The 20,194-nt window shown below is 30.0% G+C and overlaps 2 protein-coding genes across 5 annotated transcripts; one reads left to right on the forward strand and one right to left on the reverse strand.

Moving 5' to 3' along the window:
* The first annotated feature begins 1,114 nt into the window (after nt 1-1,114).
* Nucleotides 1,115-2,463, forward strand: LOC130804393 (abscisic acid receptor PYL2). Its single transcript, XM_057668812.1, has one exon. The coding sequence runs from the start codon at nt 1,321-1,323 to the stop codon at nt 1,966-1,968; it is 648 nt and encodes a 215-aa protein (XP_057524795.1). The 5' UTR covers nt 1,115-1,320; the 3' UTR covers nt 1,969-2,463.
* Nucleotides 2,464-14,950: 12,487 nt separating this feature from the next.
* LOC130804348 (protein NDL1) lies at nt 14,951-19,575 on the reverse strand. 4 transcript variants are annotated; one of them, XM_057668760.1, is made up of 11 exons: nt 19,183-19,575; nt 18,612-18,711; nt 17,899-17,996; nt 17,663-17,751; nt 17,367-17,427; nt 17,173-17,259; nt 17,019-17,096; nt 16,849-16,908; nt 16,684-16,739; nt 15,696-15,831; nt 14,951-15,587 (listed from the first exon to the last, which is right to left on the reverse strand). In XM_057668760.1, exons 1-11 carry the CDS (start codon nt 19,240-19,242, stop codon nt 15,366-15,368), a joined length of 1,047 nt encoding a protein of 348 aa, XP_057524743.1. In that variant the 5' UTR covers nt 19,243-19,575; the 3' UTR covers nt 14,951-15,365. The 4 variants fall into 4 exon arrangements, with proteins under 4 accessions (XP_057524743.1, XP_057524742.1, XP_057524741.1 ...); XM_057668759.1 differs by having other exon boundaries at nt 16,849-16,905; nt 17,899-17,999; nt 19,183-19,361; XM_057668758.1 differs by having other exon boundaries at nt 17,899-17,999; nt 19,183-19,360.
* Nucleotides 19,576-20,194: the final 619 nt, after the last annotated feature.

Consider the following 20,194-nt stretch of genomic DNA (forward strand, 5'->3'; position numbering starts at 1 on the left):
GTGTATGAGATCGATTAAAAAAAGTAAATAATAATTAAAAATAATAATAAAACAAATTTAATACAACAGATTAAAACGAAAAATGAGCTAATTTTTTAGATAGAAGAGTATATAGATGCCAAAAGAAGAAACTAGCAAACATTAAAGAAAAGATTAATTTGTGGCCTTAAACGAAGAATGAATTACATACTAATTAAATTTTGGAAAAAACAATTAGATCATTGTCAAGCTGGATTGACACTTTCCTCAATTAGTCACAATGTGGTCCTCATAAAGCTCGTTAACCAAGCCATGTATTCCCAATTTAGCCATTTTAAAATAGGGATTACTTAATTAGGCATACTAACCCCAAAACAAACCCATATTAAAAAATGCACTATAAATTAATTATATAATCTATATTCATCAATTATCATGAATAATTTAAGTGAAATTATTAGTCTCAAATATGAGGAAGATTTGTATTGTGTTCATACTTTTAATCCAAAGAGCTCTAAGATAAGTTGCGATATAAATTTAAGTATTTAACTGAGTTGATTTCATTCACAGTCTAGTACAAAATCTAAATTATTATCAATGGTTTATAGAAAATATAATTATTATGTCAATACTATTTAGATATTAATTTCTCACACTTATGATAAATGATTAATTCTAAAAACACTTACAAATACCAGTTTAGTACCTTTTATTCGAAGAGAGAGAAAAGAATCACTACAGCAATCCTTTATGTAGGTGGTGAAAATCAAACTCTTATCGCAAATGATGAAAGAGGAAGTTTCCAACTAATATGCTAACCCAAAATTCTCATTATTGCAGCAGTTTTAAGTTCTAACATACAACATAAGAATCTTGAATTAATAGTGTTTTCTAGCTTTTACTCATATAACATAAAGTTCAACTCGCCTACATAAAAACTAATTCTCTCACTGCATTTTTTATTTTTATGTATCAATATATAAAAGTATATTTCTAGTCCAAGGTCAAAATCTTTTGATCTATAACAAAGTCAAAGATTGCTTAAATTTGAAGACAAAGTAATAGTACCCCATTTTCTTTTTTTATATATAAAAAACAATAACCTTGCAAGAAGGTTTTATAGTCGTGAATTAAATGCACGTATAACATTTACTTTCTTTTACAAGTACATACACAAAAAAGAGCTATGTCAACATCTAACACAACCATTATTCATTTCACACATCATAAACCCTATTAAAAAGCTCTCTACCTCCTTTAGCTTCCTTCCCATTTCTCATTTCTCATTTCCAATTTTTATCTCTAATTTTATTTTTAATTTTTTTTATAATTCTCGCCTTCATGAACATCAAAAAGTCATCACCATCGCCACCAGCAACAGCACCGCCATCGCCGCAAGGGCTAACAAAAGAAGAATACACCACCTTACAACCCTTAATCCAATCTTACCATACCTTCCACCCTACCCCACCAAACACCACCACCTCCCTTATAACTCAACGTATCGACGCCCCGGCGGCAGTCATATGGCCGTACGTCCGGCGTTTCGACAACCCGCAACGCTACAAACACTTCATTAAGAGTTGCCGTCTCACCTCCGGAGACGGATCCTCCGTAGGAAGTGTTCGAGAAGTTAGCGTTGTTTCCGGCCTCCCCGCCTCCACCAGCACGGAGCGACTTGAGTTACTCGATGATCAACGTCGAGTACTCAGCTTCCGTGTTGTTGGAGGTCAACACCGACTTCGAAACTATAAATCAGTAACCTCGGTTAACGAATTTAATAATGTTTCAAATAACAATAACAATAACAACAATAATATCGACGATAAAGTTTATACGATCGTGGTAGAATCGTATATAGTGGATATCCCGGAAGGCAATTCAGCTGAAGATACTAAGATGTTTGTTGATACGGTTGTTAAGCTTAATCTTCAAAAACTTGGAGTTATTGCTATGTCCGATTTGCAAGGCAGTGAATTGAGTGATTAGTTGGATACTTCTTCGTAACGGCAGAAGTATATAAACATATCATGAGATTATAATCATCAGCTTTAATTTGTTGACATAGTATCAGAAGCGAATATGCTCGATATATTTTTTTATTCATGGAAGTTTGGCATGGATATGGTGATGGTTTTCATTTTAGCTAGTAAGTTACTCCTATCTAGGTTTTTTTTTTTTGCCTCCAAAATAATAGGATTTATATTATTGAGGGTTATTTTTTTATTTTAATTTTAGTACTATTTCATTGACATTTTGTGTGGATTTTTTTGGTGGGATAGTTCCTATCATTTGATGATTGCAAACCAAAAGGTAGATGATCTACATACATAATCTCTTGTGCTCCAAAATAAATGTCAATCTTTATATAGATTGTCTTGTTGTAGTTGTTTATTTATCATTAATTCCTAAATGGATGGGAATGTCATCCATTTTCAAAAATATATAATGTAATATTGTCCCTTTTTAATTAATATTATTTCTTATATATATATATATATATATGATTAACAATCAATTTTTGAAACTTTTTTCCCTGCCATAAATTCAAATTAAAGAAGAACAAAATTAATTTTATAAGTAGAAAAGCTAAATTTAGATTTTCTTACTAAACAAAAAAACCCTAATGTCATGGGTACTAGTTTGCTTTTAATAAAAAAGCAACTGAAAAGTAAACCATAACACATGACTTGTTAATTATTTAGCTTATCCAAAGCTCAAATTTTCTTTTCAATTACTTTATTATGATACAGTTATAAATTATATTAAATAGTTCATTTATAATAATTAAAACATTAAATTCGTATATAAAATAATACTCATAGTTTGAATTTAAAATTTTATATGCATATGTCTCACCGTTAGACAAATTCAAACAAGAGCAACCAAAAAAAAAAAAAAGAATTTATTGGAATTAATATATGAAAGTTGGGATGCACAGAAAGAGAAACCCACTTTAACTTCATATGAATATGAAAGGAAAAGGAAAAATAATAGTAAAAATGGATGGTAAAAATCAAAGAAATATTATATGTATAAAATACTTTTGTTAATACATGCATGTATTGGAAAGAGATTTTTCAATTTTCTTACAACACTGCAAAAATTTCATGGGCTCAAGTATTACAAAAAAAAAAAAAAAAATCAAAACAAAAGAATATATATCCAATTTTAAGAGAGAAAAAAGTGTGGAGGATGCATATGTCAAGTTCTTAGAGTAAAAGATAAGAGATCATTATTTTTAAAAAAAAGAATCTAAATTACTTATCATACAAGGAATATTGGAATATTAAATAGGACTGGACTATTAATAAATGTTGATGGGCAAAAATAATTGAAAATTAATATAGTTTGTTTTTTTAGGTGCAAAATTATTAATTTTTAAATGTTTAATCAATTTGTACTCTTCTTATTATGCAAAATATTAATATTTTAATTCGCATTCAAAATCATCATAAATTTTAATTATTATTAGATTTGTCCAAATTTATAATTAAAATTAAGTATAACCTAACTCGATTTGAAATAACTTCTATATGAAAAAACAAAATTAAAATATTAAAATATTTATATGTAGTTAAAAATTAAAATTAATCGGACTTAAAATATTATCGGCGAAAACCATAATAATCCTCATCATGAACAATGGTATGATGTAAAATTCTACATCGGTAGCCGGAATATTTTGGCATTGGCTCAAAATGTGGTGGTTGGATTCAATTGGTCGTATTTGGAGGACTGCACTTTGCAGTTGGCAAAATAAACTTTTACGTTATACTGCCTCTATTTTGTAATGTTTTTTCTTTTTAAAATATTTATTTTGAGAAGAGAACTTTGATTAAAATTTGTATGACATATATAGATGATAAAATATATTTATGTAAGATCTTGTTATATTCGTCTTAATTTATATTTTTTTATTATATATTTTTTATAATTTTTTTATGATGCGTATTTAGAGATATTAAGGCTCAAAATTTACTTTGAAAATTATGCAAAAAATAAATGGGAAGAACATTAACGGAGGGAGTATATGATAACGTAATAGTGTTTTGCGTGCTGTCATTTAGACTCATTTACTTTTAGCAAAAAGAAAAACAATAAAGAGTCTAATAAGTGAAGTTAAGGTTATTAAATTGAGATTTTACCAATGATCATTTGAGGGCACAGAATCGAAATCGGTAGAATCGGATTATAGGATCGTATGATCCTACAAATATGTATTAATGTGATTTGGATTACTGATTATCAATTATATTTGTTATTTTTTTAAGTTTTGAGGGTAAGTAAAAATATATTTGACTTCATCTATTAAGTTTTGAAAAAAATACTTTTAATAAGCATTTTTAAATTGTAAATCAAGAAAAACTTAAATTTTATAAAAGTACTAATATAATTATTTTAAATATATATTTATAGGTAAGCAAAATTTGTATTTATGAAAATATTTTACAATTGAAACTACTCATGTAGGAATTAGAATAGACCAAAAGCGTATATAAAATAGCGTAGATTCGTAGATCAAAATCGAGATTCTGAAAACTATGAGAAGTCTTTAAACATAAGAGTATATAAAAAAAAATAAAACAATATTATATTCAAAAATAAAAAATAAAATAAATTTATTAGAATAGACCAAAAGCGCTTGTGATTCAATGATAGAGCATCTGCATGTTGAACAGAAGGTTTGGGGTTTGACTTCGACCCCTACTGTGCGCATCCTCTTTACTCTCGTGTTGAAGGGAACATGTATGGTTTATCCGCATCTTTCAGGTAAAAAAGACTCTCACCCATACCCTGCCTTGTGCGAAATGCTGGAAGTGTCCTTAAACCTTAACTTTTATCACAAATTCTTGTATGAGACGGTCTCACCATGAGACATGCCTCATACTTGGGTTAAATAGCCCAAAAATAGAAACTTTTAGTTTATAAGCTTTTTATTTTAAGGTTGTTGTATTATAAACACAGTCTCATACAAGATCAACTGAACTTTTATAATAGGTATATATTATTATTATTCATTATATTGAATTGTCCTAGTACATCTATATGACTATATATGCAGTATAAAACAAGAAAGTAGGTTTATATCTGTTTAAAATATATTGGGCCCTAAAAATTGTGACCAAGCAAATCATTTCGATGCTTGAAATATGATTACTTTGGGCAAAAATATTACTTAGTCTCTATTAAGAGACCGTCTTTATAAGAGACGGCTCTATAGGCCCAAGCCCAACAAATAAACAAAAAGAAAAATCTAAAAATTAACGCGTTTGATTTTATTTTAAGTTGGTGTTATAGCCTATTGAAGTTGGTGTTATAACCTATTAAAATTGGTATTTAGAGTTGGTGTTATAACCTATTAAAGTTGACATTATAACCTATTTGGAGATATCAACTTTAATAGGTTATAATACCAACTCTAATAGGTTATAATACTAATTTCAATAAGTTATAAGACCAACTTCAAATAGGATTACACAGCACGCATTTTTCTAATAGTTATTTTTTTATTAATAATAGACGGCCCAGTTGAGACGCGTTTTTTATAAAGATGTTCTCTACTAAGAATTTGTGAAAATATTAAAGTAATTAACCAATAAAGGAGAGAAATACAGATTGTGGGCGCAGATCACGTGATTAAGAACTTCCTAGAAACATGAATATCAAATTCCTAATTCCTATCATTTACTTCAAAGGATTTTTACGTTGTAATTTGTAAACCAAAATGATACAGCATGATAATATTTGTTTCTATTTATGTTTATCTCATTTACTTAATTACTTAGAATTTTTTTTTTTTTTAGCAAAAGTCTCGTTCCCTTTCATTTAATTGTATATATAACCATGCGTGTTATCCACTCATCTATTCGATCAATTTATTTTTTTTGTCTTATTCTACAATTATTTTTCCGTACGCTAAAAAATAACTCAAGTATTAAGAAAGAAGTAGTGACATTTAAATTGTATAGGATAACTGAAATCAAAAAGATTAATATTTTATGAATTAGAATAACGAAAGTGATATGAACATTTTATAAGAAGGAATATTGTAAAGTTAAAAGGACAAATAAAATTTATGTAAAAAATATTGCAAATCATAACGACAAAAGAAATATAAATCATTATTAAAACTTAAAATAAATGCAAGTTTATTTATTATATTTGCTTTTCATACATTTTTTTTAGTATAATTTGCGTAAAAAATATTGCAAATCATAAGGACAAAGGAATTACCTTTTTTGCAAAAATGAATGATATAAATAAAACCCTAAGAAATTTAAAAATAAAATTCTCTACATTTTAATTCATTTATTACATTTTCTTTTCGCACATTTTTTAGTGTAATTTGATTCTCAATATTAAAAATTACATTTCATACCATTCAAAATAATGTTTCAAAAAAATTTATAGAAATTCTATATTAAAATTATACGTATAAAGACTTTACATGAACATATTTTAACTTTTATATCTCCATGTTAAATATCTTTCTTCCTATATAGCATCATCATTATTATATCCAGTATATTTCGCTATAATTATTATAATTAGGGATTGAGGAGGAAAAAAAACGGCAAGTCAATAATCTATACAGAAGATATGGCTAAAAAGTCGACCTTTTTCCATATAAAATATTCTAAATATAACGGACAAAATAAAAACGGGGACTTTGGGACTGGGACAGTCCCTCAATATACACCAACAATGATCGATTGGCCATGTTTAAGAGTTTGCACTTTCAAGTTTCAATATTGTGTTTTTAGAATGTAAACTCAAATTGGACATTTGGAGTATTAGACCAATTAAAATTAGTATAAGAATCAATAAAAGAATAAGTTATAAATAGTGCATGAAATGAAAGACTCCCCTTACCCCCACTGCCCCAAAACAAGTTAAATATATGGATGAAAATTAAGGAAAAAGTTTTAAAAGTTGTTAAAATTTTAGATTAAGCGATCGAGATTATGTGAGTTGGCCTGAACGTTGTACATATTAATACTTTTTTAGTTGTAATTCGCAAAAAAAATCATTGTGATAGTAATTTACTAAAAGCCTTAATTTAAAGGCAGAAATTTGCGAAAACGAACAGCTCTGTTTTGAGACGTTTTATTTGTGTTTCTTTGCTTGTTTTGGGCAATGAGTATGTTGACTTATGGATAATACATGTACGACCCGTTTGGTTAACGGTACTAATTGACAGTAATGAAAAGAATTTGTAATGTAATGTTCATGACATGTATCATGTCATTTCCATGGTAATGAAAGGTTGATCATAAAATAAATTTATTCACATTTTCCATTACCACCTAATATCATATGTTCCAATAATAATGCATTCGATTTAATTTGTGAAGAAAAATAAAATTGTTGAAAGAGAATAAACATAACACTAAATTCATCAAGATATATCCCCATCAAAATTACATTAACTTTTCATCACTATTTAATACCCATTATCAAACATACATCTAAATATACTGAAATTCATTTGATCTTGAATCCTCAATCATAGGGCCTAAGGGGTATGACTTAAATTAGATGAGATCCATGGATGAAGAACGACCAATCAAGCATGAGCTGAGCACTACACATAATAATAATAATAATAATAATAATAATAATAATAATAATAAATAAATAAATAAATAAATAAAAAACAAACAGTCAGAAAGATGTAGCGGTAGCCACCGTTTTAAAGGATCAATGAAATTGCACCAATTAGGCTTTTTCATATGCAGCCTCAATCTACAGAAATAAATCTAAAAGCATGTGAAGCAATAAATTTGATGGATCAAACTGTCAAACATGTACTACTCCCTATGAAAATACTTTATACTCCTTATTTTTGGTACAAGAAATTGTACACATTAAGAAATAGAAGTAGACGAAAAGAGGATATATAAGTACCATTTTGGAGGAGTGTGAGAAAGTACCTACTCTTCTAATATCCAATTTAATTTATCATAAACTAGATACTATCCGCGCGATATACGTTTTTATTATACTTTTCGACATAAATTATATTAATTTATATAAAATATAAATTATTAATAATACATTTTAAAATTAAATTTAACACAAAAATATGTAAAATTATTTTATAAAAGTTTAAACGAAAAAAATAGTTTTTGTAATGAAAAATATAATTGACTTACATAAAAATAGTCACAACCTGAATCATATTAGAATTAAGCATTCCATTTAATTAACTAATTGTATAAATAACAAAAAAAATCCTAATAAAAGTATATTATATTTTAACTATCTCAAAATATCCAACTGAATAATACTAATTTAATAAATAAAATAATAAATAAATAATTGAAAAAAAATAATATATATGATTTTCTAATACATTAAATAATGTGAGTAATAAAGTCAAAGTTAAAAAATAGTCATAAAAACAATAACATCATCATCTAGTGTTAGAGAGAAAATTTTTATTAAGGTTGTGACACGTAACCAATTTTATATAATGATGATGTCAGCAGTTATTATAAATAGATTATAGATTGTCAATAATAAATAGATTCTTGTTTTGATTCGCTGAAAATAAACTAAACTATTATTTATTCTTAAATAAACTCATTTATTAAGTATCTTTACTAACAATAAACACACTATTATTTATAACCATTTTAAAAGTTTCTTTGTAAGTCAAGCAATTAAGAATAAATAATACTTCGATTTGAGTTTATTTTTAGCAAATATATCGAATACATGAATTTATTTAAAAATAAACTATAGTTAAGTTAATTTTGAGCGGATTAAAGAAAAGTTGATTTATTTCGACAATTTTCTCTTTAATTTACACCAATTTTTTTTAAACTTTTTACACCAAACTCTATTTAGGACTATCTCACTCACTTTACATTTTTCTTCTTTAATATTAATATTGGTCTGCACATTTTAATTATTATCATTTATTATTAGAGTATATTACATAATCTGAAGCTTCAACTATTAGTTAAAATTTTTGGTTGAATTGGTTCCTTAACATGGTATCAGAGTTAGCGTGATAAGTGGTCACAAGTTTGAATTTCAACATCAGATATGAGGTGGGTCTGTGTTACATATACACTTCTAGCTTAAAGGACTCTCATGTGAGGGAACATGTAACGTGTTAGAGTATATAACATACAATGAAATTTCAACTATCAGCTTAAACTTTTGAATTAGTTGACTCTTTTAACATTTATAAATTACAAATTAATATCCTTTATTTCGAAAAAAAAATTAATACTCCATTATCTGCAAATTTATTCTTCTTCTTTTTTCATACATTCAATCTTTACGGTACTTGTAACCCCACATACAAATCAAAATTTACATTTTTATAAAAGATGTGCAAATCAAATCCAACCGATATGTCAACAATAATGTATCTATCAAATAACTAACTCAATTAAAAGCTTAAGCTGATTGTTAAGGCTTCATGATATGTTTTATGCTCTAACACGCCTACTCACATGAGAACCCTTTGGACTAGAAGTGCGAATACATCATAGACCCTTCTTATACTTGGTGCGATATATTTCAGATGAATTTGAGGGGTGGTTAAGATTCGAACCCATAATATTTTGTCACACCAACTTCTGATATCATATCAAAGAATCAAGTGCTTTGTTGTACTTTAAAACGTCAAGCTTTTAACAAAAGGGAAGTTTGGATAGCAGCAAAGTTACATTTTGTGCATGTAAAAGTGTTTGGAGACTTGTAAACTACCCTTGAGATACATGTGATCCTTCACTTAAATTTTCTCTTTGGTGCACCACAAGTCCACAATCATTTAAGCGTACTTTCATAAATTTTTATTGTCACCCACATATTATTGTGAATTATAAATTTCCAGCATTACACTAATCATAATTACGAGGTGAATAAATATGTTAACTTCAACAAAATTATAATAAAAATTTGTCTTTACAGAAAAAATAACTCATAGCCCTGTTTGATAGCCTATCCATCTCTTTATGTTGTTTGTCAAGATTTCAATGTTGACCTTCTTAGGGTGTAGGTCCTTGAGTATTTGAAAAAAAAAGATAAATAAACAACTTAATTTCAAAAATAAGGTTCGTGAAAACTTATTTCCCAAAATAAGCGACCGTACATCCAAGCCTAGCCTCAGGTAAAATCGCTGTTAGTAACAGCGAAAGAGGAAAAAAAAAATTAAAACCCCAAAGTCGCTGTTACTAACAGCGACTTTGGGGCTTTTAAATTTTTTTTTTTTTTTTGAAGTAAACTAGCCGTTGTTAATTAGAAAATTAGCCGTTAGGAACTTGAAAATAGCCGTTGTAATGATGTTCTATATATAGCTCCATCATTTCCCATACTTCATTGTATCAATTCTACATCATTGTTGTTCTCTTCATTCAATTTGTAAAGGTAACATAAGGTATTATGTTAGTTTTACTTATAATTTTTAAATGTTAATATTTTATTTGAAAGTTCACTTACGTTGCTATATTATATGTATTATGTAGATGTCAAAGGAGCATTGTATTGAAGAGCTTTGTGATTGTGGTTATGAAGTTGAGATTAATACAGATTGGAGCGACTTCTATCCAGGGCGTGAATTTGTTGGTTGCCCTTTCTACTTGGTTGACGGATTAGGATGCACATACTTTAGATGGATTGCTCCGGAGGGTACAAAATGGCAGAGAGACCTAATAATACGGCTTGAAAAGGAAAAAGAAGAGCTTAAAGATGAGATATTTAATCTAAAGAGACAAATGGATGATATGGCGCATAGGAAAGAAGAGACCGAAAGGATTATGAGAAAGTTTAAGAAGCCTACTTAGTTAGCGACGTTAGTTTAACTTATCGAATGAAGTATGTAATTTGATATGAGTTTGTTGAACATGATTGAAATTGTGTTGAATGTCCGATAGCAACATCCCTATTTGAATATGAATGTTTGTTTGTTTTTGATTAAATTCATACTGCATTCTTGGCAGAACGATTCATCGCCGAAAAGTCGGAGTACTTAACATCATTTCATTCATAATAAACGTTTGATAATACGATTAAAGTATATACATGTACACATATATTACAAATTATACACAAAAGTCAATATGTTACAAATACTGAATATGTACAAGTGTTCAATATATAAAAAATGTCACTAATCTTCAAAATATACAACACTATTGTAATGCTAATCCTCCTCCTGTACCCGGTCTAATTGTGACGGTTTACGACGCCTCCTACGATAGTAAGATGCAGTCGCATGACGCTCGGGTAGGGGAGGTGATACATAGTGTGATGATGTGGCACCCTGTGAAGAAAATAAACTCGTATACTGGAATGAGGAAGAAGGAAAAAAAAAATATAAAGGCCCAAAGTCGTTGTTACTAACAGCGACTTTGGGGTTTTATTTTATTATTTTTTTTTCCTCTTTCGCTGTTACTAACAGCGATTTTACCCGAGGCTAGGCTTGGATGTACGGCCGCTTATTTTGGGAAATAAGTTTTCACGAACCTTATTTTTGAAATTAAGTTGTTTATTTATCTTACTTTTTTCAAATTTTCGTAGGTCCTTCCCATGAGAGGCTTTGTGCCCAGGTCTTTAGTGTAATTTTTTGAAAAATAATATAATCATTTATTTGTCAAAAAAAATAACTCATATAAAAACAAAAAAAAATCTATATATCGATCAAACAATCAATTTAAGTTCAAAATTTAAAAGGTAAATTTGATATTTAGTGAGTCCATTTATCCTCTATTCACTCAAACTACACTCAATTATAAATTAATTCAAAATACACCCGACTATTTGGACCGGGACATAACTTTGAGTAAATCTAATTTAACTTTAATAATAAAATAAGGGTGTTATTTTGAATACATAAAAAATATTTGAGTATATCTTGAGTTAAAATACTCTAAGACTCATTCCGTTAATAATTTTTATGCTTAAAAAGTAATGAAAATGATTTTTCATTAACATTTACAATGTTTAATACTGACTATCAAATAGACTGTAATGATTCAGTATATTTCGAGCTACTTGATAATAAAAATAGTCATAGTTTATTAATATGGAAGTTTTGAACTCAAAATCGACCATCTCATCTTTTAGAATATATAACATATGTTGGAGCGTCAACCATCAGCTTAAACTTATAGTTGTATTGGTTCTTTGACTTGATATCAGAAGCCAATGTGACAAGAGGTCACGGGTTCAAATCTCAACCACCCCTCATTTAAAGGGGAATATTAAGCGCATATACACTTCTAGCCCAATAAACTCTGATACCATATCAAAGAACCAACTCAACTAAAAGTTTAAGCTAATGGTTGAAACCTCAATTTATACTATAAGATCATCTAACTTCTTTTGTTAGACATTGACCTTTAATCACGAGGAATGCATCTTCAAAGTACAAATTGACTGTACTCAAATTTTTGGCCCTTCGCTAATCAAATGGTTGCTTCTTTATGTTGGAATTCATTAATTGAAGCAAGTAAAATGAGACAAGCTTTAATTTATTTGGACAATAGGGTGGAACTGAGTAAGAATACCCTTGGAACATAAATTGTATTCAATTTTACCACCTGGGACCTTTAAGTATAAACTTTACTAGTGAAGACTTTATAACTACATCCAACAATATTATTTAATCACTAGTCAAGTATTGATACAATTATCATTTTTATTCGGATTGTACTTTTGTGTTAAACCGGGTTCGGAACCTTTTGGCTGTTGCAGGTGGTTCTGTTTTGGGATTGTTTTTTGGCGGTTTGGTACCAGTTCCATTCCCGGTAACCCGCCCCTTGGCCATCACTAATTGCAGGTATGAAGAGTCCGAATTTGCTAAATGGTATTGAATATTGATGATGTTTCTAATGGTCTTAATTTTCAGGTCCATTAGACTGATCACATTCCTGATTTGTTGACGACAATGACTAATTAGATTGTGGCATGTTTCTGAATTCTTTGAAATATTTACTGATGCAACTTCACAGATCATGGAGAGTGCATCACTTATGCCTTCCTAGCTGTTGGAATCTGATCTCCGATCTAGTTACTTTCAGCAGAACACCCCAAAATGATAAGTGGGATGCGAACAGATTCCTGATGCAGCACCGGAAAGACTCGACATCTCGGTTTGAACCAAGTCATTCAACAATAGTGCAGACGCGAACAATTATTGGTTGTTGCTCGTTACTTCTTAGCTCTCGCTTCCCTCGAACAAACAAGATTAGGGTCAGAACCCGGCTCTCACTGCAGCAACAAGCAAATATCTAGCACAAGATATCAGTCTGTGCTAACAGCAAGCTGTTCACTTGACAGTTGACAGTGTGGACTAGACTAGTTAAAACAGCTTTATGAACTCGAGTTCAAACCTTACACAATCCCTTACACGAGAGTCCTTTGGGCTAGAAGTTTGGATGCAGTACGGGTCCTCCTTATACCTAACGCTGAATATATGATCCATGGTGTTCGTTCGAGGAAACTATTGAGTATGATGATAATGATGTGTAGTTAGAAGTTCTTTCTAGAAGTTCAAACAAGTCACAGATGTTACCTTTGCTAGAAAAGGTATGTCTAGAAGTTCAAAGGAAGTATTGTGACCAACCATTATGGAAAACCCTGATGTGTATCTGTGCTTGCATTCATCCTAAATAATCATTCTTATTTCATATGCCTTTATTTGAGCTTGGCACATAATTTAAAGGGGCGGAGAGAGTACATTATACTGTGCTAGGAGAGGTGTTTCTGGGCATGTGTAATGTATCCGACTACAAAGAGCAACATAAGTAAAAAGGACTCCAATATTAGTTTATATTAGCTTATATTACTTTAGTTGCTTGAATCACATGTTTTTAGGCCCCTATATTTTCAAAGAATGTAACATTAATCGGGCCTCTAACATATTTGTGTATTTTTACTCGACCCAGATGGATGATGTTGGAAAAAATGACCCATATGTGATCCCACATCAAAAAATTAGAGAGAGATTGACTAACATATAAGTTTGATGAGGTACTCTTATTAGCAATTTATTTTAGAATAAAACCTCATCGGATTAGTGTGCAGTGTACTCTCCTCGTGCATATTGGTGCTTAGATGAGATGCACATGGTGAATATATACTTCTATGTGTAGAGGATAGACAAAAATAATAAACGTAGAAAACTCATAGGACGGAAGAAGTATTACATCTAATTAATCATTAACTGTTGTTGATAATGACTCAAAACAGCAATTGTGTCGGCAACACATACATATGCACGTTGTAATTAGTTTTTGTTTGATCATATCATTTGCTATTGAAGGATTCGCTTAGTAGTATATGATTAATTGCTAATGAAACTTCATTGTAATCAACTTGTTTTTTAATGGAAGACTTCATGTATGAAGTTAAATGTTTATTCTTGTATCTTATTGACTCTTATATGAATTTATTAGTCTTATTTGGGCTTTTTTATTTATTACTAATATAAAAATTTGTACAATACACGGAGTTTTTACTCTTAAAAGTGTTGTAACTTCTCGAACAATATTTTGTAATTGGTATCAACACAATCAAAACATTACTTGACTAGAAAACAAAAAGAGCCAAAAAAACATTTGTTGCAATACCAACATGTGTGATAGCTTGTTTCTTTATCAGTATATTGAACCCATAGATGTCACGATACAAATAGACTTCAACCTTTGATGAACTATTTCTATGTTGATTGTTGAGATAAACTTTAGCTCAACTCAAACCCATTATAATTTCAAATATAATGTACTAATATTTTTTGTTTATTTTCTTAAATGTTTCCAAACGAAAATCATAAATCAACACAGTGATTGATAGTTTTTCCTTTCACAGTTGTATGGATTCTTTAACCAAATCCGAACTAATAAAAATAGTCTCTAAATTTTGGCCAATTACGAGTTCACAACACATCTTTGATGTACAACCAATTTCAAATATCAACAGTACCTCCAAAGCAACAAGTGGGCATTGCTAAAGTCAAAACATTTTGACGTACACTGTTTGAAGCTTGAAGAAAATATAGAAATTGTTTGTATCAAAAGAAAGATAATTATTATTCCAGCCCCAAAGAATTCCATTTATTATTTCTTTCCTTCATCATAATCATTATTCCAAACATTTACACACAACTCAACCCCCCCTCCCCTCAAAATAAATTCTATGCTTACAAAATTAATAAAATTTTTGAATCTCAACCTTTCCAGACTAATTATTATTCTTGTCCTGTCTTCTATAGTTTAATATTTGTCTTCTGCTTTCATATCTACAACCCTCCTATACCCCCCATCTTCATTCCTACTAGACAAAAAACCGTCTAACATAATTCCTTAGAGCGTATATATCACGATCACAATCACAATCGACTTCTATGGATATTACACCTTGATTCATACCTCTAGTGAGACACGAGTCTTGATCGGTTTTAACTTTAGGCCCATGCTCTCGGGTGAAAGGAGTTCCGGGGAAATGCAACATGGACTTAATGGGCTTCTTGGGCTTACACTTATGTGCGATTGCCTGTAGAAACCATAGCCCATGAGGAAATATTCTAAAGGGATCAACATGGCATGTGGTTGCTCCTCCGTTACCAATGACCCGCATGCTTGAACCTGCAACGTTTTTATTTTAATGAATTAATGAGAAAATTACAGCGAATGACGTTAAATTTTCTGAGAATGATATCAACATCGTCGACAAGAAGTGAGCCCATTAGATACCTCCACTAAGGCACTAAATCTTCTATCTAGTTTTGTGGCCATGTGCACTGCTTCTGAGTGGAAAGTTGAGTCCTCTCCAACGAATATTAGTGATCGACATCGTAGTTTCTTCAATCCTTCACTTATATCAGGCCTCCTGTGTAGGGGCAAGAGGAAAAGTTGAGAATCTAAACTATCAAGTGTAAAAGCAATTAGGATTTACAGTAAATTGGATGACTGAATGAGACAGACACAAGAATATTGCTCAGTCTGTATCCAAGAAGCCACACTTTGATCAAGAATTTACCTAAAATCAAAAAAAAAAAAAAAAAGAAAGCTCTTCCATGTTCGAACATTCACAATTTTTAACTTGCCCGGGTAACAATGATTTGGAAATCTTGTCCGGTTTTGTTATTTGTAATATAGAAAGTCCAAACTTTGACTTGCTAATTTTAAATGTGAACTATTTCGTCAAAGAGTATTGAGTATTTTAAATGGACAAATAAAGGACCAGAAGTAGAATAATGCATTGGTCTAATGGTTCAAGACTCTCCCTTTCATTCCCATGCCACGAGTATAATTCTCACCACCTATAAGAAGGATGCCCTAATATCCCCTTTGTAACGGAATTATCCTTGCCAGAAAAAAGAAGTAAAATTAATAAAAATAAAAAATGAAGGATTGGAAAGGGAAGCATGAAGCATGAAGCATGGAAGAGTTTGAAATTAAGAGACATGAGTAAAAATATAATATCTTGGTTTACACAGTTGAAGGATAGATGACACTAAGTACAATTATTTTCTGTTCACTAGTATGTAAAGGTACGTTCGAGTCGGTATCAATCTATCAGATCCTAATCCCTAGCTTTAATAATACTTTAACAACCATTGTCAAGGGTTAAAAAGTAAAGGAGCAGTAGAACAAGAGGAAAAAGAGATTCTATACAAGAGATTCTTATTTTGTAGATAACATGTCAAAATCAAGTAAAAATAAAAGTGGAAAATAATACCTGTTAATTGCCTCCAGAAAATGCATTACATTAGTACTTTCTCTATCGTCCAACCACTGATTAAGACAAAGAAAAAGCCGAAAAATCAGTGTTCCCCACACAAACACCATTGTCTCACTCACATAGCAAAACACTAATAAAAGGTATCGAGGCAAGAAGACTCACTTTTCGACATGCCTGGACTATATCTGATTCTGGTACAAGAGCATTACCCCGAAGTTCCTGCTATTATTATTTACAGTGCAACAATAAACAACTTCGTATAAGTCAATAGTTTGAAAAGGAAAAACAAAGTGAGATTAAGTAATAATTACAAGCAGGAGAGTGTAATATACCTTACTAAAATACCGTTTAACCAACATCTCTTTTACAACACTACACATGCCATAGAAGTAAAGTAGATTTGACATAACCTACAAGAAATACAAAGCTTTATCAGGCAAGATTCTTTACTTTGAACAATTGGTAGGCAAGTTCAGAAAAAGGGACCTTATTGTACAACCATTCGGTCCAAGAAGGTGCTCTACATAGAGGAGAGATTAGTATCAAACCAAGAACGCGCTGTTTATATTTCGTCTGGATGCAAAAAAGGCAACAGAGCAACAATGAGTACATAATACAAACTTACTTTAGACGCTTTTTGTCACACAAGGCCGATGGGTATCAATTAAAGTTCAACTTACAGCAAACAAAGTTAAAATGTATGCTCCAGCAGTAACTCCCATACACATAACTTCACCGAGTCTGCAACAAACAACAGTTTTGAACATAAGTTTTTTCAATTGCTAAGTCACTGTTAATTTTTAAGTTAAAGATCAAAACAACAACCATAAGGCGATGTCGTAATCATTTCCGCACTCAAAAAATAGATCAGCAATGGGTGTCAGATAACACAGAGGAATTCCATTACCCCAATGCTATTAAGTGGTTCCCACCTAGGAGGGGTAGAAAACTTATAAATTTGTAACGGAAAAATTACCCAAAATAGTCAAGAACATCGAGTATCTGATCCGCCAAATCATCAACTGAAGGCTCAGAAGCATCATAATTAATTGCAGCCGCTCCCCACTGTAACAATTCATAAACAAAAGTCCCCATATTAGATTTACAAAACCCAATGAAAGATCCTTGAACAATAGTCAAACAAGAAGCTAACCATGACCAATAATATTAATTATGATAACAAAGTACTATAATTAAATCAAAGTTACAAACCTCATGACCTGGAGGGCTGATGTGGTATATACAAAAGTTGTGTAGAAGCAAAGATAAAGCCTCAGGGCACATAAATAATCCTTGAAAACAAGATGCATCTGCTTAACATAAGGCGGGAATCAATAATACGAATTCTATATTATTATATTTTAGTACTATAAACAAAAATAACCATGTTATACATAATTAATGATCAACATTTAACACTCAACTTGCATAAAAAGCAATCATCTAATCATTTAATTTCTATTTTTTTCCTTTCTGGTATTGCTTCTTTATCATCCTTAAATAAAATTATTTGAAGTCATCAAGAAGTAAGCACTACTACCTACCACAGACCCTAACACATAGCATAAACAAATGCTAATAAAGTACCAAGTAAAACCATACACAAGCTACTCAAACCAAAAAAAAATATTTTAAAGTGAAAAATGAGAATTAATGATGTAACAAATACCTCGGTCATTTGATTAAAAATCCTGCTATAATATTAAATTTTGTATCATATAAAATGTTAGTCGAATTGGTTGCATACACGAGTAGACACGAGTGTTCAGCTCAACATAAAATACTCCGTATTTAGTATTTTAAATTCCTCTCTGGTGGAAGTGGCCGAATTGGTAAATGTGGCAAACTCCTTTTGTTCCAATTTAATGACAACATTACTAATTCACCAAATTTCAATAAGAGAGCTGAGTATAAAAATTACTCACAATTTAAAGCTAAATCTGGGTAGGTAATAAGTGCTGGCTTATCTTGATCACCATAAACAGCTACCCAAACCGGACCCGAACCCGTTTTTACATAATACTCCTGGAAAAATTCAAACCAAACAATTCCATAAACACAATGCACTTAACCAAAATTAATGCGCCATTCTAATAAAATCAACAAAATCAAAACCATAACAAACATTTCCAAATTGAGAAATAATTCAATTTAAGCAAATAAAAGGCAAAAATATTCATCAACTTCGGTCCCCCTCCCCCCAATCAAAAATTTAGCAATAGGAAATCATTGCCACTTTCAAGACAAAAAAAAAGGATCAATACAATACATATATTACCTAATTACCAATTTCATAATAAGCAAAATTGCAAACTGAGTAAATAATTTCTCAACAAATTAATTGCTAAAATTGATTCATATATTCAACGAACAACTAAAATTAACACCTACAGAAAAATGTTATTTACGATATAAAAATAATCAATCTAATCTTTTCTATTATAGAAAAATAAAAGTCAAATGATTATTTTAAAAAAAAGGTAAATTAAAATGCACCTTGCTATCAATGGAGATCGGCTCAATATTGACAGAAACAGAATCACTAGAATCCGCCATTGTTCTTCGTATAATTTCTCTCTCTAGAAAGAGATTTTATTAATTTTTGGGGATTTTTAGTTCGGTGAAGGGGTTTAATTTATACGACTAAATTAAATTTTCTCTCTCCTCTGCCAGTGAAGGAGTGCAGTGAGTCACCGACGCTTAGAATAAGATGATGAGGTCAGTGAAGGGAGTTAACCATGGTTAAAGATTTAGACTAAAGATGGAGTACCGACAGTTTTATTGGAATTACTATTTTAGCCTTGTCTTTATATGGTAGTTTTGGATGTTGATGGGTAATTTTTGGAATTAAAGAAAATAATTTTTATATTTTGGGTGTGAATTTGTAGGAGATGGAAACTTCTTTTTTAATGGGTATTAATTATTGGTGGTCAAATAGTCATGTGGATCTTGAGGTTTAAACACTAAATCTACTTTTAAAGAAAAAAAGAAATTATTAATTGAATGACAAGTAAAGAATGAAAAAAAGAAGGAAAAAAGAAAAGGTGGAAAAGTGCTCAATCTATCATTGTTGGTTGATATTTGGAGTTTTTTGTTTTTTCCTTTATGTGATTTTCTTTTTCTTTTTATAAGGTAAGAAAGTAAAAATGTATAAGTAATTTTTTCACAAGAAAAAATAGTGATTGAGAAACTTTTTCTGTTACTTTTAATTTTACATTATATGGGATAAAAATTTCAGTCAAGGTAAATATAAAAGATGTAGAGGGAGTATTAACCAGTTAAATTATATATTACTCCTTTAATTTTTTTTATTTTTTATAAGTTGTAAAATGAGTAAAATTTAGTGAAAAAGGAAAATTACATTGGAGAATAAGACAAAAAAATAAGTGAATAATAGAAATAAATGGTTAAAATAAAGAAAATAATAAGTTCACGGTTGAAATTAAAAGAAAGAAGATGGGACCATTGTCATAAAAAAAAAAACAATACAAAATTAATGAGACAAAAT

This window comes from Amaranthus tricolor, chromosome 17 (assembly GCF_026212465.1).
Source record: "Amaranthus tricolor cultivar Red isolate AtriRed21 chromosome 17, ASM2621246v1, whole genome shotgun sequence".
Taxonomy (NCBI): Eukaryota; Viridiplantae; Streptophyta; class Magnoliopsida; order Caryophyllales; family Amaranthaceae; genus Amaranthus; species Amaranthus tricolor.